This window comes from Glycine max, chromosome 14, assembly GCF_000004515.6.
Source record: "Glycine max cultivar Williams 82 chromosome 14, Glycine_max_v4.0, whole genome shotgun sequence".
Taxonomy (NCBI): Eukaryota; Viridiplantae; Streptophyta; class Magnoliopsida; order Fabales; family Fabaceae; genus Glycine; species Glycine max.
In genome coordinates, this window is record NC_038250.2 from 3,451,377 (window position 1) to 3,478,409 (window position 27,033).

At 31.7% G+C, this 27,033-nt stretch overlaps 4 protein-coding genes across 5 annotated transcripts; 3 read left to right on the forward strand and 1 right to left on the reverse strand.

Moving 5' to 3' along the window:
- Nucleotides 1-139: 139 nt before the first annotated feature.
- Nucleotides 140-3,002, reverse strand: LOC102659648 (molybdopterin biosynthesis protein CNX1). Of its 2 annotated transcripts, XM_041009237.1 has the most exons (5): nt 2,732-3,002; nt 1,830-1,949; nt 1,041-1,189; nt 833-939; nt 140-558 (listed from the first exon to the last, which is right to left on the reverse strand). In XM_041009237.1, exons 1-4 carry the CDS (start codon nt 2,752-2,754, stop codon nt 887-889), a joined length of 345 nt encoding a protein of 114 aa, XP_040865171.1. In that variant the 5' UTR covers nt 2,755-3,002; the 3' UTR covers nt 140-558; nt 833-886. The 2 variants fall into 2 exon arrangements, 1 of the variants encoding a protein (XP_040865171.1); XR_417859.4 differs by lacking the exon at nt 1,830-1,949 and having other exon boundaries at nt 159-558; nt 2,732-2,995.
- A 2,117-nt stretch (nt 3,003-5,119) lies between these two features.
- Nucleotides 5,120-9,620, forward strand: LOC100790974 (BTB/POZ and MATH domain-containing protein 4). Its single transcript, XM_003545139.4, has 4 exons — nt 5,120-5,754; nt 6,853-7,198; nt 7,418-7,697; nt 9,121-9,620. The coding sequence occupies exons 1-4, from the start codon at nt 5,378-5,380 to the stop codon at nt 9,306-9,308; spliced, it is 1,191 nt and encodes a 396-aa protein (XP_003545187.1). The 5' UTR covers nt 5,120-5,377; the 3' UTR covers nt 9,309-9,620.
- Nucleotides 9,621-11,145: 1,525 nt separating this feature from the next.
- On the forward strand, nt 11,146-17,523 carry LOC100816856 (ribosomal RNA assembly protein mis3-like). The gene is given in 11 exon segments (NM_001254493.2): nt 11,146-11,530; nt 11,622-11,732; nt 11,915-11,983; nt 13,074-13,130; nt 13,285-13,323; nt 13,444-13,548; nt 13,638-13,720; nt 13,812-13,893; nt 16,572-16,715; nt 16,820-16,891; nt 17,029-17,523. Coding segments are annotated over 11 exon segments (1,170 nt in total). The 5' UTR covers nt 11,146-11,239; the 3' UTR covers nt 17,146-17,523.
- Nucleotides 17,524-19,383: 1,860 nt separating this feature from the next.
- On the forward strand, nt 19,384-21,588 carry LOC106795727 (uncharacterized). The gene is made up of 3 exons (XM_041009238.1): nt 19,384-19,552; nt 19,682-19,784; nt 20,334-21,588. Exons 1-3 carry the CDS (start codon nt 19,470-19,472, stop codon nt 20,442-20,444), a joined length of 297 nt encoding a protein of 98 aa, XP_040865172.1. The 5' UTR covers nt 19,384-19,469; the 3' UTR covers nt 20,445-21,588.
- The last annotated feature ends 5,445 nt before the right edge of the window (nt 21,589-27,033 follow it).

Below are 27,033 nucleotides of genomic sequence, written 5' to 3' on the forward strand. Positions count from 1 at the left end.
CAAATGAGTGGAGATTGGTAGAGTATCCTTAAGCTATTGATGAAATGAAAAAAATATCAATCGTATTAAAAAAAATTGACACTTATTTTTAATAAAATCATGTGATTTATCAAATTGCTTTTATAAAGATTACAAAACATAATTCAATTCTTCTTCTCGTGTTTTTAATTTGTCTTGTGCAATCATCTTACAGTTAATTAGGATTCTCACACTTCACAATTTTAGTTTTATGATAAAATATAAAGATAAACTTTTCGTGCATTGAATGATAACTGCACTATTCCGTATCCCTCGAATTTGAACATGGGAGCAAAATGTTGAAGGCTGAAGCCGAAAAGAAAATATACTAATTAACTTCACTTGCAACAGGAACAAGAGATATCAGAGCCAGCACCAGTGGCTAGCATATTACTCTGTTCCCACACATCTGCAGGAACTGCTTCGGCATGAGGAACGTGACGATGATGTTTTTCTCTCTTGTCTCCCCTGAGCACCATGCTTAAGTGCTGGCAATAAAGCTTCCAACACTCAGCAACAGTTTCCAGGCATGTTAATGATCTGAATTTCAACAAATCAAATGAATGTGTTTCAATTAGTTCTCATCCAAACGCATAACAAAGCAAGAAACTTGTGAATAGAAATTTAAAAACAGTAGCATTACACTAAATATATAGCCAATCAGTCAGGTTGAGCTCTTTGAACACTGATTTGAAAATAAATATAAACAGTTATGAAAAGAAACTGCAGAAGTTAAAAAAAATAAGAAACCACAAAATACAAAAGACACAACTAGAATTACTCGCCTGACTAACATAAACATAGCTTCACATACCTTTAAACTCTCTTGCATCATTACATACAGAATGCCAGTTGTTTCTTTCTCAATCTATGGTTTTGTAGCTTCTGACATTAAATCTCGAGAGGTAAAGCCAGTTCCCCCTTGATTGGTAAAGCAAAAATAAAACAGAAGTCAACTTAACAAAACTACAAATTTTCAAATTCTTTAGGGAAACTGATAAATAAGTTAGATAGAAACATACCAAGAGTAATTATGAGATCCATTTGCTCAATATCACTCCATCTTCTTAGAATGTCCTGAATTTTTGCCACATTATCTGGAACCACAGCAGTGGCTACAACTCTTGCTCCTCCTAGTCTTTCTGAAGAAGAATTAATAACAGAAACTGCCCTGGGACCATTGTTTATAGTAAAGGAGTCAGCACATTTTGACACGAACACCAAGGATTTAAAAATACAACTAAACTGCATGGTTGAACAGATTGATTCATGAACCAGTTGTGTCTCTAGTCAGAATCATCATCATATTATCCAATTCAACCACTAATTTAACCAGTTTAACCAATCAATTGTGACCTAGAGATCTTGCCAATTCAATATCTAGTTTGGTTTAAATTTTAAAATATTAAGCTAACATGCATGTCATCAATATTTTCACTCTGAAAAACTAGTACTAGTAATTTTTCATAAAATCATCTAATTTAAATTAAAATAACTTTATTATGTCACGGAAGGGAAAGATACTAACAACAAAGCAAACAAATAAAATTATTTCTTTTAATGTATGACAATCTATCCATTCTATTCCAATTATTTTGGCAAGGGGAAATCTCTAGAGGAACATCACTATAATAAATGCAGACATTTCAGAAATAACAAAATCACAGGCCACAGCTCTAGTAGTAATAGCTGACTTGCATTTTTTCTTTTAAGGACTCAACTTGAAACTAAGTGTTCCACCACAAAGGGATACTATTTTAGAATCAAGTAGTAACATGCACAAATAGAAGAATAAAAGAGGAGTGCCTAACCCCAAGAATGACCAAGAGAAGATTTCCAGTGTCCAGAGTAGAGCAACTTGGCAATCAAACCTATTTTTTACTGTTATTAAATTACCCCCCGGAAAAAAAAATGGGGCATAGCACGAACAGCTGATTGAGAAAGACAGAGAATGAAGAATAAATAAGACAACAAAAAAATGTATAATCCTATTACAGCATAAAATACTATAAAACTATAAACCCCATGTGTTATACAAAGGATGCGTGAAAAATCAATAATATGAAGCCTCAGCCAGATACAATGTACATAAGTTTCTGCAGTCAACAGAACACTCAACACTACTACACTACATCAATGCCCAAAACAGATTTTTTTTTTTTTTTTTTATCTTCAAACACTTCAACTTTGAGACTGTAGCAAAACACTCAGTACATCCAATGCCCCTTATGGCACCGACTAATATCAAGTTCGCTTTTTAGTTTAGCATCAAACTTGTGACCTCTTTCAAACAATGATTCAAAGAGGTGTATCTAGATGCCATTCAGCATTATCCAACAAGGAAGATGATTTACCAATAATGCAACATTGGCTAATTTGACTATTTCAACACATATGAATCCTGTTGCAGATGAGCATACCTAAATCTAGCTTTAGTGGTAACAAATGCCACATTGCTCAGTTCCTTTAGTATCCACAGAAAAACTTTATTTGGCTTGGAAGAGTAAACTAGATGCACTCTATTAACAACAAAAATTCCTAGTTAACATTCCACACAAATTGATCAAATACCAGAAAAATCAATTAAAGCGCTCCCCTCATTCAAAACAGAAATCCAAATAGGCTAAAAAAATGCTTTAGTCCTAATTTTAAGTTCTATGTATGTCTCCTTGTTTGCATTCCCCAGTATATAATATAAAATGAAGACCAATACCTTTGATCTGGGCCAGCACCCATAGCAAGCTGTAAGAATTAGTAGTTACTTTATGTGATTTAATTCCAGGCAAAGCAAAGGCTGAGTCTGATGACTTATGATTCTCATCACATGCCATGGATCTTAGGTCAGAAACAAAAGTGCAATTCATGGACAGGATAAAAAATTAATTTCATTCATTAGAGAGACCAGATCAACGGCGGAGATCACGTGTGAGTTGTGACAGTCTAGTTGTATAAGTTGAAGTTGTAATCCTATATTTATATTTCTGAGCAGTGTCCCTTGACGGCGCATAAAGACTAGGGATAGGACACACATTCTCCTAGTTGCTCCTTTCCTTACCCAACTTCTACACATAAACACTAGGGTGAGCCCAAGTGGAACTCTAGAAATTTAGTATAGATTTCATGGATAAAAAAATAAAATAGAGAGAGAATATTAAGTAAAAAGAAACAGGGGGTAAGAATCATATTAAATACTAAGAAGAAATATTTCTAACCTATTTCAACACAACTAAAGCATGGTTTAGGTTTCGACTGTGAAAAAAAATAGTAGCTTAAGTTTAACTTATTTTATTTAAATGACTCTTGGATTGTTTAAAAAAATTAAAATTTGAATTTGACTCACTTAGTTCAATTATCATTTTTAAGGATTTAATTAGTATATAGAGTCAAAAAATACATCTTTAATCAATCATAAAATTTGAGTGGTCTTATTCTAATTACTTTACACGTCACACATATCATGTATTGTGATTGGTTGATGATGAAAAAAAAAGTTTCCACTAATAATGTATACCAATTAAACTCTTTATTTTAATTTGTGAAAAATAAATAAATTTTATCAATTTGGTATTTAATAAAACATTATACTACTAAATAATAATCTATAAATAAAAAATAGGTGTTAAACATGTGATATGATATTGTGAAATTTATGTTATTTTAAAGCTTAAATATATTTTTTTTCATGTAATTTAATATTTTATTCGTTTTCATCCTTACAAAAAAAAACATTTGTTTAGTTCTTGTAAAATGTGTTTATTTTATTTATGCACTTTGAACACGAAAACAATGCTTTGATTAATGAAAAAAATGTTATCTAAAGGACTTTAAGAATGAAAAATAAAATAAACATATTTTGTAATGACTAAGACAAATAAAAAATTGTAGGGAGAAGGCAAAAAAAAAAAAACTAAATTACAAAAACAAAAAATATATTTAAATCTAATTTTAATATCATATAAACAAGAAATTTACAATTTAATGATGTTGAGCTTATAAAACTTGAGTTTGAGTCATTTAAATTATGTAGCTCAAACTTAAGTTTGACTTTGTTTATTTAATTAAACAAACGAACTTGCTTGATTGATGAATCAAACTAGAGTAATTCATAAATAATTTGACTCATTTATATCTTTCGATAAGATAATTCTTTGTTTTTCAGTTCTAAATAATTACTAATTAGTCTTATCCAACTCTTTCTAAATAAATTATTTAGCAGATAAGATTGATTTATATATATTTACATGAGGATAAGAGTGATTTATACAAGACTAAATAATTATTTTATTCCTTGAATGTGTAATTATTGACAATTTAGTTTATAAGAAAACAATTTTTTTTAATTATTAAATGTGTAAAAATTAAAAGTGAAACAATTACATTCTTTATTCAATTTAATGTAAAATTAGTGATTATATATTATAATTTAATAAAAAATAGTCTAATAAACTTAACGATAGAATAAAATTGTTAAATGTTTTACATATTTAAAGATTAAATCAAGTTTGATGTGATAGATACTAATGATTTTTTTTATAAACCATGTTTTAATCTAAATATGTTTGTGATTTTATAAGATTGAGGGGTGAAATTCATAAATTTTCATCAATCAATGGATTTTAAAACTACCGAGAATTTAATACATTCATTTCCCCACGAGACAGTTTTTATTCTTTGAAGCACATTGTCAAACACAATTATTTTTAGATAACAAAAAAAAGAACGGGAGACACAATTTTTAAAATATATTTTGATTAAAATTTATTAAAAATCATATTATATGAGTATATATGATATTTAATGAATCTCTCTTGTGATATTATAATTTTCTATAAATATCAATGAATAAAACAAATATGTTTGAAAGAATATACCAAACAATATATCAAAGAATTGTTCCTGGTAAGTAAAATAACATGAATTTCATTCATTTAATTTAATTTCTTACGTAATAAATTGACATTTTCTTTCCTTTATTTCAAAATAATTTATTTTCATTCTAATTTCTAAACTGTAAAACACAACTCAAGAAAAAGATGATAAAATAAAAAAAATAAAAAGATTAATAATTTTATAAAATTAGCCATCCATGACACTTTCTCCACTCTCCACGTTAATATACAGCACAAACATTCTGGAAAATTTCCAATTCAGGGGCAGCAATGATATTCCACATCCTCTGACGTCAACGTTACCTCAAAACCGTTGCGTCGTCTTTATTCCGTCAAACCCAACGCCGCCCAATAAACCACCTCTCCGTTCTCCTCTCCCCCAAAATTCAAATTCCAAATACCTAAGATTCGCTAAAATCCCTTCCCCGTCGCCACATCGCATGAACCCTTGAATTCCGATTCGGATAGGCATGTCCGGAGCGGCCTTGTCGCCGCCGACGAATTCGAAGTCGCTGACGCAGACGGTGAGCGGGTCGCACAAGTTCGTGATCGAGGGCTATTCGCTGGCGAAGGGGATGGGAGTGGGGAAGCACATTGCGAGCGACGTGTTCACCGTCGGAGGTTACCACTGGGCGATCTACTTCTACCCCGACGGCAAGAATCCCGAGGACAATTCCGCCTACGTCTCCGTCTTCATCGCCTTGGCCAGCGAAGGCACCGACGTCAGGGCGCTTTTCGAGCTCACGCTCCTCGACCAGAGCGGCCAGGGGAAGCACAAAGTTCATAGCCATTTCGATCGCTCCCTCGAGACCGGTCCCTACACGCTCAAGTACAAGGGAAGCATGTGGTAAGCTTTCACCATGCTCTGCTGCCAATAACCTTTCTTTCTCTGTTTTGGTTCCTTCATGTTTTTTTTTATACGTAGGAATCGAAGCAATGTTACGGGGTTACAATAAGTTACGCACATGCTCAACCACCTGAACTAGACCCCTTGATTGTGCTTCTATGTTTTGAATGTTTGTAGCTTAAAGTTTTAATGATCATTAGACCGTGGTTTCTCAATAATATAAAAATAGAAAGGACAAAATTTAGATGCAGTTCGATAGGTGCTTTTGGTGTTGTTCTCCTATTAGACTTGAAGTTTCACTCTGGGAATCCTGCATTGGCATTTAGTGTAAACCTTTAGTAGACGAATTACCGAAGTGAAACTTCAATTTCTTATTGGAGGACAACACCAAAAGTAGCACATATGGAACTGTATCTAAGTTTTCCTTCTCGCGTACTATGAAATTGTCTTTATTATGTACATCAATTTGCTAAAACTCCATGTGATTTTTTCTTTTGGAAGTCATAATTTATCTTCTTTTTTTCTTTGAGCAATCACACTAACACTCCATGAGGTTTCTTGACATTGTGCATGACTACTTGCTTTATTCATGTTTATAGCAACCCTTTATAGGGGTAGACGGTGTAATGTGTGTGTGTGTGTGTTTGTGACAAGAGGTGTTAGTGTAATGTTTCTTCAGAGCATTAAATGGATCAGTGCTAGGGTAAAAAAAAGGAGACATATAGGGGGAAATTTGTCGAAATCTCAGAGTGTTAAGATAATTTGTTCTTTTTCTTTTTATTGATCATGCTTGATCATGTCCTTGTAATTAGCTTACCAAAAAGATTATACAGGTCAGTTAGCTTTCCAGTTCTTACGTTTGTTAATGGTTTATATAAAGATTTATATTGTCATATTATGCATGAAGGTTTCACAAGCAAAAAGGTCTTCTCTCTTTGAAAGGGTTATTGATGTGTTGCTGTTTTTGATTTCTGTCCCTGGTTATCTCTCCCAGGCTCTCCTTATATGGAAAATTGTTGCTAGATCAGTCTGAAAGTATGCTGTTCAGATGTTGTGTCAACTTGTGTAAAATCTTGATCTCTTTTTGTGCTTTTATAGGGGCTACAAGCGGTTTTTCAGACGGTCTTTGCTTGAAACCTCTGATTTCCTCAAGAATGATTGTTTGAAAATCAACTGTACAGTTGGAGTTGTGGTTTCAGCATCTGATTGCCCACAACATTACTCTATTAACATCCCGGAATCTGACATTGGATCACACTTTGGTGCACTATTGGATAATATGGAAGGTTCAGATATTATTTTTGATGTAGCTGGGGAAAAGTTCCATGCTCATAAGTTGATGCTGGCTGCCAGATCCCCAGAATTTCGATCTAAATTTCTTGATGGTTTAGATGAGGAAAAGAATGAGATTATTGTAACAGATTTAGAACCAAAGGTTTTTAAGGTAAAAACTATTTGTTTCCCCTTTCCTTATTTTCCTTCCCTGGTAGCATCAAGCTTGTTTAGGATTTATTTTGTTATTGTATATTTTTCTGTTAGCTTTCTTTTTCTTGATAGAAAAAGGATAGCTTTCTTTTTCTTGATAGAAAAAGGATCTTATAGGAGTTCAAGAGTTAAAGTACAACTACGGAGGATGGATATCCTGATTATTCCTCTTTTACAGGCCATGCTGCACTTTATCTACAAAGATACTCTTACGGAAGAGGTGGCCACGGTTTCATCAACCACTACTAGCCATTTTCCGGTTTCTGAAACATTGACAGCAAAATTGTTAGCTGCAGCAGACAAGTATGGCTTGGGTAGGCTTAGATTGATCTGTGAATCTTGTCTTTGTAAGGACATTTGTGTGAATTCTGTAGCCGATATTTTAACCTTGGCTGATCATTGCCATGCCACGGAGTTGAAAGCTGTTTGCCTAAAATTTGCTGCTCAAAATCTAGCAGGTATACTTAGTTTGTATCACTTTCTTAGTTAGCAGTGGCAATCGTTCTAACAGAAAGACTGATGTTTTCTGTTTAACTTTTGTTGTTAACAAGTGACTAAAAAATATAAAAGAAAAATGAGTTCAGATACATACATCCTGTGCTAACTAAACACAGCTGTCTGGCATACACAACTAAATACCAAGCAGAAAAGATAGATTGTATAGATAGGCCTTGTTTGGATACAATCCTGCATAAACACTTATAGGAGAAGAAAATAAGAAAGAAAAATGAAATAAGTTTCTCCTAAGCTAAAATTAGCTTATGCATAAGTTAAAATCAACTTTCTGGAGAAGCTAAATGGCCATAGTCCAAAAGAAAACTTGCTCATCTGGGCATACAAATTTACATTTGGGGGATCACCCTTCTTGACATGCCCGTCTAATCATGGAAATATGAGATTATGGAATTCATGAGACGGCTAATTCCATGGATGATCTGATTGGTGTCCACTTGAATTGGTTATTGATTCTGCTTCATATACACCAAATTCAAACTAGTAGGAGTAGACAAAAGTGAACTGACATGGGTTGTTTAAAATTTAATTTTGATGTGTGAAAAGTTTTACACTATTGGTGAACTATACAATGCCACCTGGTTTAAAAGCAGTGCAAAACTTCTACTGGTGGTAAGAAAAACCCTTAGTTACTATAATGGTGCCCCACTTTCTTATTTAGAGATTTTCATTCGCAGTTCATAAAGTTCAGAGTCATTTATCTGTAATCCTCCTGTTTTCTAAATGTCTATCTTCTTTCTTGTATCTCAATATGAGGTTATGGAATTCGTGCCCATATTGAATTCTTCCTCACATCATATGCAATGCTGTTGGATGAATTTTTTTATTTTTATTTTTTTTTTTGAGTTTTTCTCCTTTCATTTTCAACCTGTTGTGGATTTTGACATATTTGGACTCAATCTTCTCTCGCCTTTTATTATTTTTCCCTCCTGTCACTTTTTTTATTGTTTCCTTTATTTTTTATGGTATATCTTTAATTACGAGTGTAAGAAAATTAGTCAAATTCAATTCCGTTCTCAAATTATTTGTACTTTATTTTTTCGCTTATATATTTATTTCTAAAGCATGGACACTTTGAATGTTCAACTGTACAACACTGGGACACTTAAACATAGGTGAGAACGCTTAAAAAAATCTTAGGGTTGTAGTGATGTTAAAAATAAGGTTCATGTTGATTATATTCATAACTAATATTCTGAAATTTCGCTATCCTTTAGAAACATAGCAGGCCATTCTTTAATGTATATACTAGTGGAGAACAAAATAAAATTTCTTGACTTCAGGCATACTAAATTACAATCATGCTTTATCTTCCAACTTTTCTCATTCTTGATATGATTGCTCTTTTTGCGTCTGGACTTGTTGCAGCTGTCATGAGATCAGATGGATTTGAGCATATGAAAGAAAAAGGCCCATGGCTACAATCAGAGATCCTGAAGACAATTGCTGGGGGTGAGGGTGAAGGTTCCAGTGCAGTGGAAAAATCTCAGAGTGTATGGGGCCAACTTTCAGATGGTGGTGACACGAATGGTAGAAGGGTCAGGCAGAGAATCTGATATATGTTGTCACACTGGTATCTCTATGTCTATGATTCTTTTGTAAAATGCAGGTGATAATGCTGACAAATTGGGGGGTAAAAAAGAACACGGCAAAGAGGGAAAACCCTCTTCTGTCCAACTTTTCCATGTTTCAATGGAAAGTTTAGAAAAAGCAGGTAGACTAGATGTTATGCAGGTTTTTTTTTTTTATGTAAATGTCATCAGTGGGTGTATGTTGTTAGTGCAGAGTGGTCATTGAAAATGAGCTTATCTGCAGTAGACTATTGATACTGACTATACTTTGGAAGTGGATATTTGGTTGCTGGACTTTATCTCTTCCATTTGCTTTCTCCTTTTCTGTACTTGGTTCCAACCAAATGTTTTTAGAAGTAGGTTCATTAGGATGGCTGTTGTTATACCATGTACAAAATATTCATTTTGTAACAATTGTTTTTTCATGGCACACCTGCTAGAGCCAGTGATTCTGGTTTGGTGGTCTGTTTTGATTGACGTTGATGACATTATGTTGCCCAGCTAGCGTGAATACACCATCCTTTTTTTTTTTTTTTTCTTATTTGAGATTTGATTGCATTGTTGAAAGACGAACTGGCTGCAATGAGGCAATGTTTCTGTAAACAGATTCTCTAATGTGGTTATGTACATATCTTCTAAGCATTCTAGTTTCAAGCTTAGAAATCTTTCGGGTTATGAATTTTAGTTTTAAGCTCACAGGCCACCTTCAAAGGAGCTTCGACTCAGTTATACCAGTCATGCCAAAGAAACGCAAAATAATACGGGTTCCCTAAAGTCCTAATACACTAATAGTTAGCACCACCTCTCTCTTTTTTGGTAATGTTTCGTTAAGAAAATCTGAAATTTGAGGAGTTGAGAGAATACATTGTTGGTTCGGTGATGATACCCACAATTTGTTACACCATATATTACAGTTGTGATGAAAATCAGAATCACATTCATTATCGAATCAAACATTAAGATTTTATAGTTTCTTGAAAATATTAACCCAAAATAAAATTCTTACATTTTAATCATGTTAACTTATATTTAATATTCTTCGACATTAAAACTTATTAAATAAGAAGTAATAATTTCACGAGTCTAAAAAAAATCAATTACCGATAAAAAAAAAAGTATTCAAAAGATGCTAATGTGTTACTAACATTCTAAAGAAAAGATCATTACTACGAAGAAGTCAATTAACAAACAGGGATTTTAATGCAACTTTTTTTTTTTTTTGTTGAAAACTCAACTTTTATTTCAACCATCATGTATGGTTAATAATTTTTTTGTTGATAAGAATTTCATTCCTTACTTTTCATATTATTCGTACGAAAGAACCTCCTTGTAAACTGTATATCCTTTCATTTTTTTTGGTTGAAGCATTGTATGTATTTTTTTTCCAACAAGAATTCAAATATAAATTTGTCATGTTGCAGAGCACTAATTTCTTTTACTAGACTCAATTCCTATGGTATATATATATATATATATAACTCTTAATTATAAAGTATAACTAACTAATATAATTTGGGTTTAGTAGAATGGACTAATTTTTCACATTATGATGAATTAAGGTTTAAACTCCACTAAGAGGGATACTACCTTTAGTATCGAATGGTGCCTCGAAAAAAATAACCTTCTAGGAGGTTACATACGGATATAGTGGGGAAATTATGCAAGTACAATAGTTTAGCCAAAAAAGTTTTGATAAAAATGAAGTTACACACATTTTTAAATACTAAGATGGAGTATTAAAACGAATGGACTCAAATACTAAGCCCAAAGCCAATCCCCACGTTTGATTTCATTTCAACCGTTGTGATTTGGTTGAAACAATAGGCCAATAGGCATTAGCATCCCACAAAACCTGAAAACCTAGCAGAAGCAAGTGCACAGGAAACAAAGCAGAAAGCAGAAAGCAGAAAGCAGGGATGGAAAAGCACTCAGATGGGGAGAATGGCGTAGAAGAAGAACCTCGATCACTTGAGCAGAAGGAGAAGCGAAAGGGGAAGCACGACAAGCCAAAGCCATGGGACGACGACCCAAACATCGACCACTGGAAGATCGACAAGTTCGACCCTTCGTGGAACGACGGCGGCATGCTCGAAGTTAGCTCCTTCTCCACTCTCTTCCCTCAGTACCGCGAAAAGTACCTCCAAGAAGCTTGGCCCATGGTCAAATCCTCACTCAAGGAGTTCGGTGTTGCTTGCGAACTCAACCTCGTAACTACCTTACTCTATTACTCATTCTCTTTTTCCTCCTCTAGTTTCAATCAAAAACCCTAACTTCGCCTTCGATTTTGACAATGCACAGGTTGAGGGTTCCATGACTGTTTCAACCACCAGGAAGACTAGGGACCCCTATATTATCATCAAAGCCAGGGATCTTATCAAGCTTCTATCACGAAGTATTCCTGCTCCTCAGGTATATATATATATATATATATATATATATATATATATATATATATATATATATATATATATATATATATATATATATATATATATATATATATATATATATGTTTGTAACTTCTTTCTGTTTTTTTTTTATAAAAAAATCAGTCATATTAATGTTATTTCTGTTGCTCTGATTGTTCTCAGGCGATAAAAATACTTGACGATGAGATGCAATGTGACATCATTAAAATCAGCGGCATGGTTCGCAATAAGGTATTTTCTCCGAAGATTTTTCTAATGCTTTACTGCGTGTTCTTCTTGATTGCTGTGTGCCTCTATGGTTTTGTTTTGTTTTATCGTTGAATATCTATTAGTGATGATGCCTCTGCCAGTTCTATAGTGCTGCTACTGCGTGTGATTGACTTCCCTCATGATAATGGTCACTTGGTCAGGAATTGTATGCACTAGTAACAAGATTTGTGGATCAATAATCGTTTGTCTCAGTATACATGGGAACTGATATTTAGGTGCAATTATGACAGTTATGTGTAGAAAATAACTGATAGTAGTTATGTATTAAGAGTATATATCGGACAGTAGGTAGTGTCAAGATATTTTCCCTTTGTTGAAAGAGAATACTGTGACTTCTGTCTTTGGGAAAGCAAGGGTGTTGCTGTATTTGTGTAACAGTGGACTTTTGTCTCTGGGGCAGCAAGTGTATTGCTGTGTTGTGTGTGATTTCAGTGTTCAATATTATAATTTATTACTTTATCAATTGGTGTTCTATTGCCTTCTTAGGCACCAGAGTAATACAAATAGAATTCATAAGCTATTTTTGGTTCAGCTTTATTGAATTGCACCCTCAAAGTTCTCTCTTTAGCAGCTAAAAAATTTCACACTAAAACAATTTGAACTGAACACGCACACTTCAAGCTTTCCATAGCAATGAAATTCACTAAGCACTTTCAGGAGACCTTCATTAGTAACATTCCAGAAATTTGAAATCACTGGGCTGCCATGGAAGTTATTTTTTCTCCTTATTCTTGCTTCCAACAGAGGGCGAGCCCTGGTGCAGCGGTAAAGTTGTGCCTTGGTGACTTGTTGGTCATGGGTTCGAATCCGGAAACAGCCTCTTTGCATATGCAAGGGTAAGGCTGCGTACAACATCCCTCCCCCATACCTTCGCATAGCGAAGAGCCTCTGGGCAATGGGGTACGAAGTTTTTATTCTTGCTTCCAACAGCTCTTTTGATTTTGAATTCTACCATATGATTTTTGTATTTTGTCATAATACTTTATGCAACCTAAGCATTTCAAAGAAATTAGTCTGATGGTAGGAAGTTCCCTTGATTTTCTGACTGCAGGAGCGATTTGTAAAAAGAAGACAACATCTTGTGGGCCCCAATTCTTCCACCTTGAAGGTGTGCTTTTCGTGAAGATTTTATTTTTTCAGCAATGGGGGGGATAAACCCATTGTTGTTACTTTCTTGCTTTGGTTTTCTGGTACTGCTTACAACCAATTGTTGGCTTCAACTTTGTAACTCACCTTTCTCCAACTATAATACTGGTGCGCAGGCTCTTGAAATACTCACTGGCTGCTACATTCTCGTCCAGGTAATTTTAACTTTCGCTTCATAGTTTAGAATGTGAAGACTGTTAATTTACTTTCACTATGATATGAGTGTAGTCTAGAATCGGCTGATTTCTTTTTTAATTTTGCACGCAATTCCACAGGGAAACACAGTTGCTGCTATGGGTTCATTCAAAGGCTTGAAGCAAGTCAGAAGAATTGTTGAAGAATGCATGCTGAATAAAATGCATCCTGTATACAACATTAAGGTTATTTAATTTGTATTTTATTCAGCTTGCCTTTGTGGTGTAGATTTTGGGCATAGAAAATATCTCAGTTCTTCTTTTCACATTGTCAGGTTCTTATGATGAAGAAAGAACTTGAAAAGGATCCAGCACTTGCCCAGGAGAACTGGGATAGGTTCCTTCCAAAATTCAAGAAGTATGCCTTTTATTTATTTGATAAATTGTAAATTCAAGGTACTCACCCACCCTCTGCTTCAGTTTCATTGACGCTTCATATCTTTTTGTAGGAAAAATGTTAAGCAAAAGAAGGTTAACACTAAACAGAAGAAACCATACACTCCTTTCCCTCCACCTCAACAGCCCAGTAAGGTAAGAGAACCTCTAATTAATATCTCTGATCGAGCTGGATTTCTTCCACTAATGTACAGATTCTCCTCAACTCATGTCCCCAACAACAACAAAGTAAATAATTGACTAGGAAAGAGAGATCGGGTGATTAAGAAATGGATGCTTAAATTCCTTTTTGTTTAAATTTACCTAATGGTTCTCAAAAAAAGAATTGCATTTCAATGTTTCTCAATAACTCACTTGTTCTGGATTGTTTTTTTTATCAGTAAAAATATGTATTATATAAACAGTACTATTATAAACTGTACAAGTAGTACTATTATCTGTACATCCCAGTGCGCCAATTATCAAAGTAAGATTATGGTATGGAAATATTCTATGAATATTAGAATACCATAATCCCCAACCCTAGGCACACAGGAATACCCATTACAAAAGTGTCTATGGCCTAATCCCTCCCCTATACAAAAATCCAGATTTAATATTACTGGCCCAAAAGTGGAATGGCAGTTCAAAATCATTCTCTAAATATCTGAGCCATGTCCAGCAAAAGAAAATTGCATCCTCCATCAATTTCTGTCCATTAAACTCCTCATTTGAGAAAACAATTCTGTTTCTGAGATTCCAAATGCACCCATCTGAGAGCAACCCACCAAATCTGCCGTCTGTTATGGACAATTTCTGGTGCCTTGCAGTAAGAATGCTGTAAAAAGTGTTCCTTTGGTGATGCCGGGAACGTTGTTACAACTTCTATCCATGTAAGACTCTCCCACCATAGCGGCATTATTCTTTGGCAACCAAAAAATGTGTGCTTCCTCCTCGTGATTTGAGCAGAACGGGCAGTAATAACTCTGTAGCTGCACATTTCTTTTCCTAAGGTTTGCTCTTGTTGAGAATCTATCCCGCACCAAGCTTCAAGCAAAGTGCACAGCCTTGCTTGGAATTTTCATATTCCAAATGAGTGTGAATGCTCCATCATCGATCTCATCTGCCACCACTTCATTAAGCAAATGATATCCACTTCCCACGGAGTACATCCCATTTGCATCCCCCTTCCAAATCCATCTATCTTCTTGATTAAGCTGAATCTTCAACCCCTTAATGTCCTCCATAAATATAGCTACTAGTTCCATCTCCCCTTCCAACGTCATCCTCTGCAACTCAAAATTCCATTCCCACGATTCTCCCACCTGAACGCCCATCAGCTGAATACTGTGATGTTGCTGTTGAGATATACAGTAAAGTCTCTGGTACTTTTCCATCAAAGACAACCACCCATCCTCCCTCCATCTACCTTCCCAAAACTTTACGCTCAACCCACAACCAATATTCCACTTCACACCTTCAATGAGCCACCCACCTTCCTCTTCCGATCCGCACACAGAATGCAAGTCCTGCCACCAAATCGACTCCTTGTGGTTCCTCCTCCCCATCATCTAAATTTCTCCAACTCCCATACTTTGACTCCAAAACCTTTGCCCATAAAGCGCTATGGTGAAATAGATTCCAATGCCATTAGCCGAGTAATGCTCGGTTAAAAGATACGAGATCCTGCACCACTAAACCACCTTTCTCCTTAGGGAGGCATACTGTGTCCCACTTCACCCACACCACCTTCCTCTGCCCCTCCATCACCCCAAAGAAACGACCTTTGTAGCCGCACCAACCTCTCCACCACCTTTTTAGGTACCCTGAAAAAGGAAAAGAAAAATATAGGTATTGAGTTAAGGACTAACTTTACCAGAATCATCCTTCCTCCTCAAATCTGGCCACCAATTTGACGTTTTCCTCCTGATTGTCTTGAACTCTACACCATCCAGCCTTGATCTCTCAAAAGAAGATTCTTCAAATCTTTTCATAAAGAATTGTTTGACTTCCTCCCTTACTCTTTTTGGCTCCTCTACCTGACACCTGCTTATGAAAATTCCTCTCAACATGTTTTGCGCTGTTTCCAATTGACAAACATGTGATAGAATCTTGAATTGCAGTCTCCTTTTTTCGACCATTTTATTCTTGCTTTTTGCCTCATAATAGATTCTTTTGATTGCCCTGCACCCAGACTTCTTCCTGTAGCTCCTTCCTCAGCCTGATTTCTACCTCATTCAAATCCCTTTCTTCCCTTTCACTTGTTCAGTATTGTAGTAGGACCCTACTGAGCCCACCTGCATTTTCTGGCTATGTTGTAATTAGTGTTTAAGCATTTGCTTTCCTATCATAGTTTCTGGTAATTGCTATTGATTTTGTAAAGTAAAAACCTTGCATTTTGTTTCTAACTGATATTTTGAGCAGTAGCACATTCCATTTTAATTTGTGGCAATAGACATAGGTGATCGATTATGAAAGATGATTAAGATTCTACTTAGAGGTTTATCTTCAGGAGTTGATATGGCCCTTGTGGGTATCTTACGTATTTTTTTGGGTTTCTATCATAACGAGTGTATTAGACTTAGCTCAAGTGTGCATTATCTAGGAGCAATTTGTGAATATATGAACTTCATCTTGGCCTTTAAATGAGAATGACAACACCAATTCCACAACTACTTGCAGCTCTGCTTATATTGGCCTTTTGCTTTTATTTCCCCCCTGGGGTATTCTATCTGTATTATATCTAAGTTTTTGACAAACTATGTTGTTCCGGTACTTTGTTAATCTATGAAATAAATTCTAAGGTGTCTTTGGTAATTTATGTGACATTTCAGATTGATATACAATTAGAAACTGGAGAATACTTTTTAAGTAACAAAAGGAAATCAGCAAAGATATGGCAAGAGAAGCAAGAGAAGCAGGCTGAGAAAACTGCTGAAAACAAAAGGAAAAGAGAAGAGGCCTTTATCCCACCCAAGGTTTATATTGTTATTTCTTTTGCGATTTTCTCTACTATTCACAATAATTTATGTCGTGCGTGCTATTTTGTTGTTTTTTCGAAACTTTTATTTGCACTCTCTAGGAGCCTGCAAATCTGGTGGATAAATCTGAGGATGCTAACAATAATGTAGCTGACATGGCAATTTCCTTAAAGGTAAATAAGTTTCTGGCGGAACTTTATTAAAAAGAAATCTCGTTTGACCAGTTAGAATTGTTACTTTCTTTGCCAAACTGGTATTTTCTCTTAAATAAATCATCATCTCACTTGAATTCAAAATGGTTCGTCGGCAGAAAAAAACAAAGAAGTTTGGGAAGCGTAAATCTGAAGAAAATATAGATGCCGAGACATATATTGTAGGATCATCAGAACAAGCATCGGGAAAGAAACCCAAGAAGCAAAGGTCTTAAACATAATCTTCATTTTGGAGACGAAAGATGAGCATGTGATGTGGATGTGAATTTAATCAAGATCTTCTGTATCCAATGCTTTGGCAGTAACAGTTTTGACATAAATGTATGAGGCGTAGTTGTTCGTTCCATTTGTCATGGAGGATGAGTGCGTGGCATTCTGTATCTTATTTGTAGTTGCCAATAGACATTAAGTCAGTAACGTGTACAACACTTCTAGTCCTCTAAGTTTTACATCTTTTCCCTTTTAAAAACGTTGTCCGACACATGTTGATACTATAGCTATAGTTTTGACATTGAGATTTATTTGTTAAATTTGGTCTGGTCCCAAAAATAAAAGGGAAAAAGAATCAGAAACACATTTATTCGAGTTTGCCACTTGAGTTGTTTTCAACGAAACCAAAATGAAGTCACAAAATCAGTAAAGCATATGGATATTCTTCTAATTTTCCTTTGGTAAGTTTAATAAATTTATAGATCCCTACTACCATTTTGAGTAATTTCAAAAACAAATTAATAATCGCATTACAGTAAGAAAGTTGCGTCATTTTGAGTAATTTTAAAGCAAAAAAAGTTGCACGACCTGGCATTGATCAACAGGTTAATTACTTGTTTATCCACAAACCTGATCATCAATTCAAAGTTTGGTTTGGGTTTTAAAACTATGCAAAAGATAATTTTAAAAAAATCTTATAAAAGAAACAAACAAAATTAAAAAAAAAATCTTATATTTAGGAGGGAAGAAAGCATATAAAAATAGAAAGATGTTTGCTGAACCTTTACCACTGAGAGGATCTTTATTGATTTTTAAAAAAATATATGAAAATGTATTAAATACTTAACTTCAATGAAATGAAGTAGACATGTATATTAGTATACCTGTATATGACAGTTCAAATTTTCTCACCAACAAATAATAACAAACTAACCATTAATATTTTTAAATAAAAATATGCTTTTTTTAAGCATTATTATGTGGATATATAGATAAAACTTAAAAATGACTTTGTAATGATGAAGTGGAAAAAATAAACTTTGCAGTTTGGACTTTGGATTTAATGAAAATGCATTTTTTTTTGTGCGGAATGAAAATACATTTTCAACATTAATTTATGTAAACATGGTAAATATTAATTTATACAAGCATGTTTAAACTTTAAATCTTAGCATATGAAAAAAAAATCAGGGTTGATAAAAGTCATCACCGATGGAAAGGGGGGCAGACCCTCCCTTGATAAATCTCACGTACGTATAAATATTTATTTTTAAGTTAGTTAATATAAAATTAAGATTATTTAGAATAAAATTAGTTATGTTTATTATTACTGTAATGATTAAGGTGATAATTATAATAAAATTTTATAAAATTAATTCAGTGTTTGTTGTTTTTATGATAATGGTTAAGATTATTATCATTTAAATAAAAATTAGTTTTAATTTTATGTGAAAAAATAATAAACATTTTTTAAAAGTTAAACATTTAAACAATTATAAAGAAAAGATTTTTTTTAACTCTTTTAATAAATTTTTGGATTCGTCTCTGTTCATCGCGTGATATGTAAAGTAATATTTAGAACCTAATAATACTTGGCAATTAATAGTACGAGTTTTCGTAACCAAACAAATTTAACTATATTGAAAAAATTGAATTGAAAATTAAATTATTATAAAAATATATAAAAAAAGGAAGGGTGAAATACGAGATACATCAAAATGGAATTAGATTGGATAGGATAGGATATCCTCCCCAATGACACAAAGTATGTTCCAAGAAAATTATACAAGTTCTCAAAATATAAAAATTTTAATTATTTATGAATATCATTCATGTAATATTTTGTTTGAGCCATGTAATCTTAAATAATAATAATAATAATAATAAAAGTATCCAGTACACCCAAAAAAAACGTATCCAAAATTTATTCACGTACAATTTTAAAAACATACATAAAAAAATAAAGTATTGAATATTGCAAAAAAAGAACCATAATTAATTGGCAAAAAAAAATTTAAAAGAAAATATATTGAGCGGATAAAAGAAAAGATAATATATTGAGAGATTAAATCTTATATAAAATATATCATGATTAAAATTACGAGAAAGATAAGCATAATCAAATGAATAAAACATAAATCTAAAATTAAGAAAAAATTTAAAAGGATAATCTACAAGAATTGGGTTCCTCTGAAAAATATATAAAGGTGTGATATAGATACCTCGTCAAAGTGCAATACTTGGTTCCCAAGAAGTGCAATACTTGGTTCCCAAGAAATAAGACAGCGTATATAGCACTTTTAAATTGATCACAAAAGTTGTCATAGAGATGAAGTGGTGCGATCATTGTTGCAGGTTTTCTCAAACAAGAGTGGAAAACATCATCCATGAATCTTCGGGCAAATATTGCAGGTGAAGTATATATATATATATATATATATATTAGTATTGTTCATATTTTCTTTCCTCTTAAGGTTTTTGGGGGAAACTATTATTATATTTTCACGCAAATAATGATTTTTAATGTCTTGTATTTTGCAGCTCTTGCACTATGTGTGGAAAGATTTTATTAGACTTGGGTAGAAATCCTAGAAGAATAAAGAAAAGGAGAAAGAGCAATGTAAAAATTGTGAAAAAAGAACTTGTAAGTACTCTTAGTCTTGGTTCCTTTTTTTTTTTTTAATTAATATTTTGAAAATAACTTGCTATGTAAATCTTAATTATGCTTTTCTCTGTTCATATGTTTTTGAAGGTTTAGACTTTAAAGTGCACCTTTAAAACTATCTTTTCTGGGTTTGATTTTCCCCGTGTATTGTAGTATTTGGTTTCAATCAGTTGAAAAGTATGTATCGTTTTCATGATTAATGAAGCTGTGGAAAATTAAGGTTGAAATTGTAATAAGAGAAACATGATCTTTGATCTTAATTTGTTTATGTCTCTATTCATCTCCTAAATTGTGATCTCCATCACAAAGAATCCTACATTCTATTAGATAAATACTTGAATGTATACACCCATGTCATGATTCCATCATACAGGGAAACTTTTGTCTTGTTATACTTTCTCACCTGGGTTGCTTGTGTCTGAATGCTTCTTTTTTGTGATATTGGGCTCTTAAACTTTAATTAATTCATTCTTGTTCAATTAGATCATTTAATTGATAATATGTTGTGTGGATGCATCCTTATTGCAGGATGCAGCTTCTAAGGGTCCTCTGATCAAGGAAGCAAAGCAACCAATTAATTCTGACACAACTCAAGTTTCTCTGAAAATTGTTGAAGAATCGTTGTTCAGTGTGCTGTAGATTAAAAGCTTAATTATCAATTTTGTTACTAAATTATTTTAAATAATTTAATTTGATCCCTAAATTTTTTTTAAGAACTTAAGGACAAAATTAAATGATTTAAAATAATTTGAAAACAAAATTAATTTATTTTCAAAAATTGATGATCAAATTAAATTTTTTAAAAATCTGTAAGAACTTGAACATCAAATTAAATCTTATGAAAAATTGATAACCTAATTGAATTATTTTAAATAATTTAGAGATGAAATTGATAATTAAGCTAAGATAAAATATCTCTCGTTTGACATTATTTTATTTTTTTAGGATATATGTCCAAATGTTTTCACCCTCGAAGGTAGTCCTGCTTAGTGCATATTCAGCCAATCCCTTTGGTTGACATTATTTTGATATAGGTGACTTTTATTAAGAAAGTTGCTAGGATGGGTCCAAAAAGGTTCATAAATACTCTCAAACCTAAGTGGCAAAAAGACCATATTAGATGATCTTTTATATTTATTGTAGTTTTTATTTATTTTATTTTTAAAATAATATAACGTCGACACATGAATAATTAGTATCTATTAATTAATATCAATTAGGACTATATATAAATGTATTCTTTGTTTAGAAAACCAATCAATAAAAATATCCTCGCCTTTATTTTACTGCTTTATTTCCCTTTTTATTCTAGATTAGGTTATTTTCTGTAGAGGTAGTTTTTGCATTGTAACGAAAGCTGATGGAACAAAGTTGCAATTCATAACCATCATTTTTGTTTTTGTTAACAAATATGGTTTGTAGTTGAAAAAATTACCGAATGATTTGTTTTCTTGATGCTTGTTGTGGATAAGCCTAATATCATCGATGCAATACTCTGTATTTGAAAAAAGGGTCGACGTAAATTTGTTAAAAAAATATATCAATCATGTACATTAACAAATGCATCAATTGAGATGAGAGGTTTAGATTAGACAGAATTTATCTTAATTTTTTAATTAATTTAATCTCTCTATTTTTTAAATTATGCAAATTCGATCGCTTTGTTGAATTTCTTATATTTGAAATTTTAATTCTCATTTTATGCCCAAATACTTGGGATTTATGATGAATTTGGGATATGAAGTCGTTTTAAAAAATTTAGAAGCGAGAGGTTTAGTGAAGTTTTGATAAAAAAAAAAAAAAGATAAATTAAGAACACTTTTACCTTAAAAAACTTTTTTTGTTTTCACCTTTTACTCACAAAATCATCATCTTATTTTCAGTCATTTTTTTGCTTTCAAATATTTTTACAAAAAAAAAAAACTTTTTTCTATTTCTGAACAATTTTTTAAAACAGGAAATATATTAAAAATTAGGTGACAATGATATAATTAAAATCAAAACAGAAAATAAAAAAGATGATATGGAAATAGAAATAAACAAGTCCTATCATTTTTAGTAAAATTTGACACTTTTGGTGAAATTTGGAAGAAGAAAAGGTTTAAACAATTGGTGTATACGAAATTTGGAAGAGAGATCAAATTTGCTTGATTGAAAAAAAATAGAGATATAATTAACTCAAAAAACAAAACCTGGAAGATGAAAATGGCTTACATTTCAAATTAATGAAATAAAAAGTTAATGCAAAATGACATTTTTAATAAATAATTTAAGAGATTACGTTTTAATAATAATAAAAAAAACATGCAATGATATATTTATATGTATATTATATTGTATTATATATTTTATAAAGGTGTAGTGTATATGCTTACTCAAAGATATTTATTGGCTTCCCATGCATTGAGGACACTCTGTTTTGCACATTTATGTCACTTTGAAACTGAAGGCAATTGTTAGCATTGACATGGAGATGGAGTGGTGTAGTCATTGTTGCAGGCTTTGCCCCACCAGATTGGAAACCATCGATGGTGACATTTCCGTCAATTCTTGCAGGTTAACTTTTACTACTATTCTCTTTTCTTCTCTATTTTGATGCTACGGGACTACAAATATAAACAATCCAATTTGGCTTGTCATAAACAATCGAAATGCTTAAAATCACATTCGGAACGTGAAAAATCATATCAGAATGGTAGAACGGTAGAACCAAAGAGTCAACGCGTAAGATCTGGTTGCATTTGGGAAAATAGTCTATTTAGCATCAAAATTTATGTTTAATTCTTACTGTACATAAAATTTTCTTATGTCAATGACAATTACGAATGTGAATGGAATTAGTTTATAGTTCAATGAATTGAGAGATATTTGTGGTCTCTAACCTAGGAAAAAGAAAAAAAATGATAAAGAATCAAATATGTTAGTATAAGGCTAATGTAAACAATGGAAATTGGCTTGGTAAAAGATACAAAAAAGAGTTGAGATAATGGGGATTCTTTGTTAATAAGATTGTGGACTTTCAAGCCATTGATTGATCCTAGTGATATTTAAATTTCAATGTGTTTTGTTTACAGCGTATGCGTTTTATGTGGAAAGGTTCTATTAGACTTGAATGCTTCGCTCCACACAATATTTTCAAATAAGAAAATAAATAAAAGTTCTAGAAGAAAGAAGAGAAGGAGAAATATCAAGAATGATGCACAAGCTTTGCAAGAAGAAAGCGTAAGTACTTTGATATGTCCTCAATTTTGTTCCCTTTTTTTTGTCTCTGGGTTTTTGCACGTATAGCAGCTGAATTGGTCATAAGTTGCTATGTAAATTCTGCATTGTTTTGTATTTAGTCTCTAATGTTTGGTGACTTTAGAGTGCATTGCAGAACTGTCTTTTATCTGACTTTTTTCTTTAATATTGCTGCTTCTGTTTGGGCACTGCTAAAAGGAATCTTAATAGTTTTGAATCTAGATTCATATATGGTATTGAAGTGTCTAATGTTCATGACAAGGAAAATGGTGAAAAATTTAAGGTTGGAATTGCAATAAGAGAACCATGATATCACAATCTTTAAAAATTAAGATCAATTGAAGCCTTGATCTTTGTTAATGTTGGTTTTATAGATCGACTCCATTATCTGTCATAAAATGAAATGAGAATAAAACTCAATGAATGTAATTCAATTGATGACACATACTGAGTTTGAGTTTGTAAGAAATAATGAGTTAGATTTTTACATAATATACTCTTAAAGAGAGATGAAGAGCCTTAAGTGTGATTAAATTTTAAATCGAAAGTAATTATAGTTGTTAATAAAAAAATGAAATGAGAATAATTCTTCTTCTCCTGTTTGAAACAAGGAACATTTCCGATTTTATTGATACTAGAAACAATTTGGTCTTTTTCCTATTACTGTATATTTGGAGTTAATTTTACATAAGAATTAACTCAATTTAATCATTTATTGTTGTTACTCTTTGGTTTTCTGTTAAAATTCATAATGTATAACTATTCAAATTGTATCAATGATCCATTTTTAGGTTTCAGGGTGAACCTAATTGGTTAGTTCCAACTATGTATACCAATACTTTATTGCTAAAAAGTAAAAACAATGGTATGTGTACATGGGAAAATTTGGTCTATTGCATTGCATTTATAGTGTTTTTGGTATGTGTACATGTGATCATATTTTCTTGCCTCTACTCTATGCCTCCTTTTGTGATTCTTGTTCGATTCAGCTCTTAATTAAACAGTTATTTATCCTTTATTTTTTGTATTCTGTTAAATGACTTAATTGACAATATGTTTCATGGGTGGATACTTTTTACAGGATGCAAGTCAGACTTCAGATAATTTTGAAGCAGTGTAATTCTGTGTTGCTTTGTATTCTTTAGATTTACCATCTTAATTGGTTGATGTTTTTGTGTTCCTAATAAAGCTGATAATTAGGAAAGAACTCCAACTGATAGATTATGTTAGGTAATTTCTTTTACCCTATGCTACAAGTCTGCATTCATTTTCATGTATAATAATTAGTATTTTATCCAAGTTTCAAGCTAGATAATCACCATACTTGTTATCTAGGATTGTGGATGAAGATCGTTTTATGATTTATTTCTTCATGCTTATTATAGGATAAGCTAACATAAATTAAGATTAAATAAATAAGTGAATTGAAAGCATATAGCAGTAAATACAAACGTCTAAGTCAACTAAACCAATCAATAAGTGTTGTGCAATTGACAGCTAAAGTTTTAAGGGAAAAACTTAAGATTAATTATCGCATAGCTTGTCTTTGAAGAGAAATAAAGAACTTTAAGCTTAATTAAGCACTGAAGATTAGTTTTATCGTCATCTTAAAAGATCAAAACATACAAAAAAAAAATATCTCAAAGTATTATTAGAGGATAAGAATAAAAAATCTTAATCATGATGATTAAAAAAATCTCAGTTAATCTTACGATCTTGAGAAGTTGTTGGCAAAACAGAAGAAATTAGGGTGAATTAGATTTGATAAATGTACCTATAATCTTGTGTTTGAATGGGAGTTCAAGAGGTGTCAATATAGTTGGAATTCCTTTAATCTCCATCCTATAAATTTCATTCGTTTTTTCTTAAAAAAAATAAAAATAAACCTTAATGTAGGAAATTTATGTGCTTGCTTACTTCTGATGTAGCGTGTAGTATATCACTTTCAAAACAGTAATGAAAAAAATATGATTTTTGACGAGAAAAATTCATTTGCCCCAAAGTTTTTTTATTTTATTTTAAAAAGTCATTGAAGTTTTCCAATGCTGTATATGTTAACAAATCATAATTTTAAGAAATGGTCACTTCTAAAAATAAAATTTGTTCCAAGACAATTTAAGGAGATGCTCAAACTCTTTAAACGAAGAAAGGCCTTACCTTCAAATTTTGAAAGTAGTTTTCATTACTTTTTATATATTATCTCTTTTTTTCAGTAATATTTTAGATGAGAATTTCTATAAAGATGTGATTAGATATTAAATATGAGTGTGTGTTTTAATAAAATTTTGAATTTATAATTAAAAAACAGAACATCTAATGGAACTTATTTTTAAAAATAATAAAGGATTTAATTAAATCTTTAAATAATAAAAGGATCAAATTCAACCTAAAAAATAAATTAGAGGATAAAAGAATTAATCCTTTTTAAAAAAAAATTGATGTTTCAGAAATAAAAGACATAAAACACGAAAGACTAATTACAACAAATGAAAAGGACAGCCATTAAACTTTTTTAAAAATTTTATGAAACATGTTTTAAAAAAAATATTATAATGCTAGATTTACTATTTAATTATTGGATTTCCATATTTTAAAATATAATATTTGATCATGATATTATATTAATTATAATTAATCTAGGATTTACTATTCAATTAAGATTTATTTTAGATTTTAACTCGATTATATAACAGTTGGGTTTAATCAATTTTTAAATTCCTGATAACATGGAGCTGAATAATTTGTTATAACAATAACAACGAGAATCTAAAGACTAGTTAATATAAAATAAAAGTTCGAACTATTTTATTTGTAAAAAAGATTACAGAATTTGGAGTAGTTACATATATTTTCCTTCTTTAAAATTAAACTTTTCATTGTAACAACAACAAAAATATTAAATTTTTCATGGAGGATAATGTAACGTATGTTTGGTTTGATTGTTTCTTATTTTTATTTTCACTAGAAATAGAAAATGATGATAAAAATGCGTTTGGTTGGAATTTTTGAAAACATTTTCAGTAAAAATATTTTGTCCAGATGAACCAAAGACAGGAAGTGTTTTCAATTGAAATCACGAACCTCATTTTGGGTAAAATGAAAATGCGGTGATAAGAAAAACATGAATTTCATTTTATTTTCCGTTGAAAACATGAATTTCATTTTGGATAAAATAAAAATAATATAGCATGTCAAGGAATGTAATTTGAAGAAAATATAAAAATATAAAAAAGATCAGAATTCTAATCTTTTAAAAATAAACAGTTTTCACACAATAAAAACAAAAACTAAAAATACCAACCAATCAAACCCAAGCTTTTGAAAAGCCCCCAGCTGGTGTTGTTGTATGTGGGCCTTAAAATGAATTTTAGAAAAGGATGAGAAATAAACAAAGGCATTGTCCCGAATGCTCCAGTTAGTCCCAATTTCAAAGTTCCCCAACCATTATTAAGGGTCCATTTTTTTTTTCTCTTAAAAAAAAGTGAGAGATAGAGTGAATAAAAATATGTATAAAAAAAAGTAAAAAGGTGTTTTATTTTATAATAATATGTAAGTAGGAATTGAAGACAGCTAGCGAGAACTTTATAATAATTGAAGTATCTTTTTTAAATTAATAATGTTAGATCCTTTAGTAAAGATGTTTTATTTTTATAATTGATTTTTAAAAAAATATAAAAGAGATAAATAGACAAATAAAATAAGTTAAAAGTAAACTAAAAACAAGTAATAATATCACAACTTTTATTTCTCTCCCTTCTCAGTTTTTTCCTACTGAACACACTTGTTTCCTATTTCTTTGTATTGTTTTTCCTTTCTGTCCTACTACTATTTCTTTTTCACCAAACAGAATGTAAGAGTATGTTCATATGTTTAGAATTGAGAGGTATAAAATAAAATAAAACAAAACAAAACAATATAAAATAAATTAATACCATATTTTATTATTTGTATATTTTTATGAATAAAATATAAAATATATTATCATTAG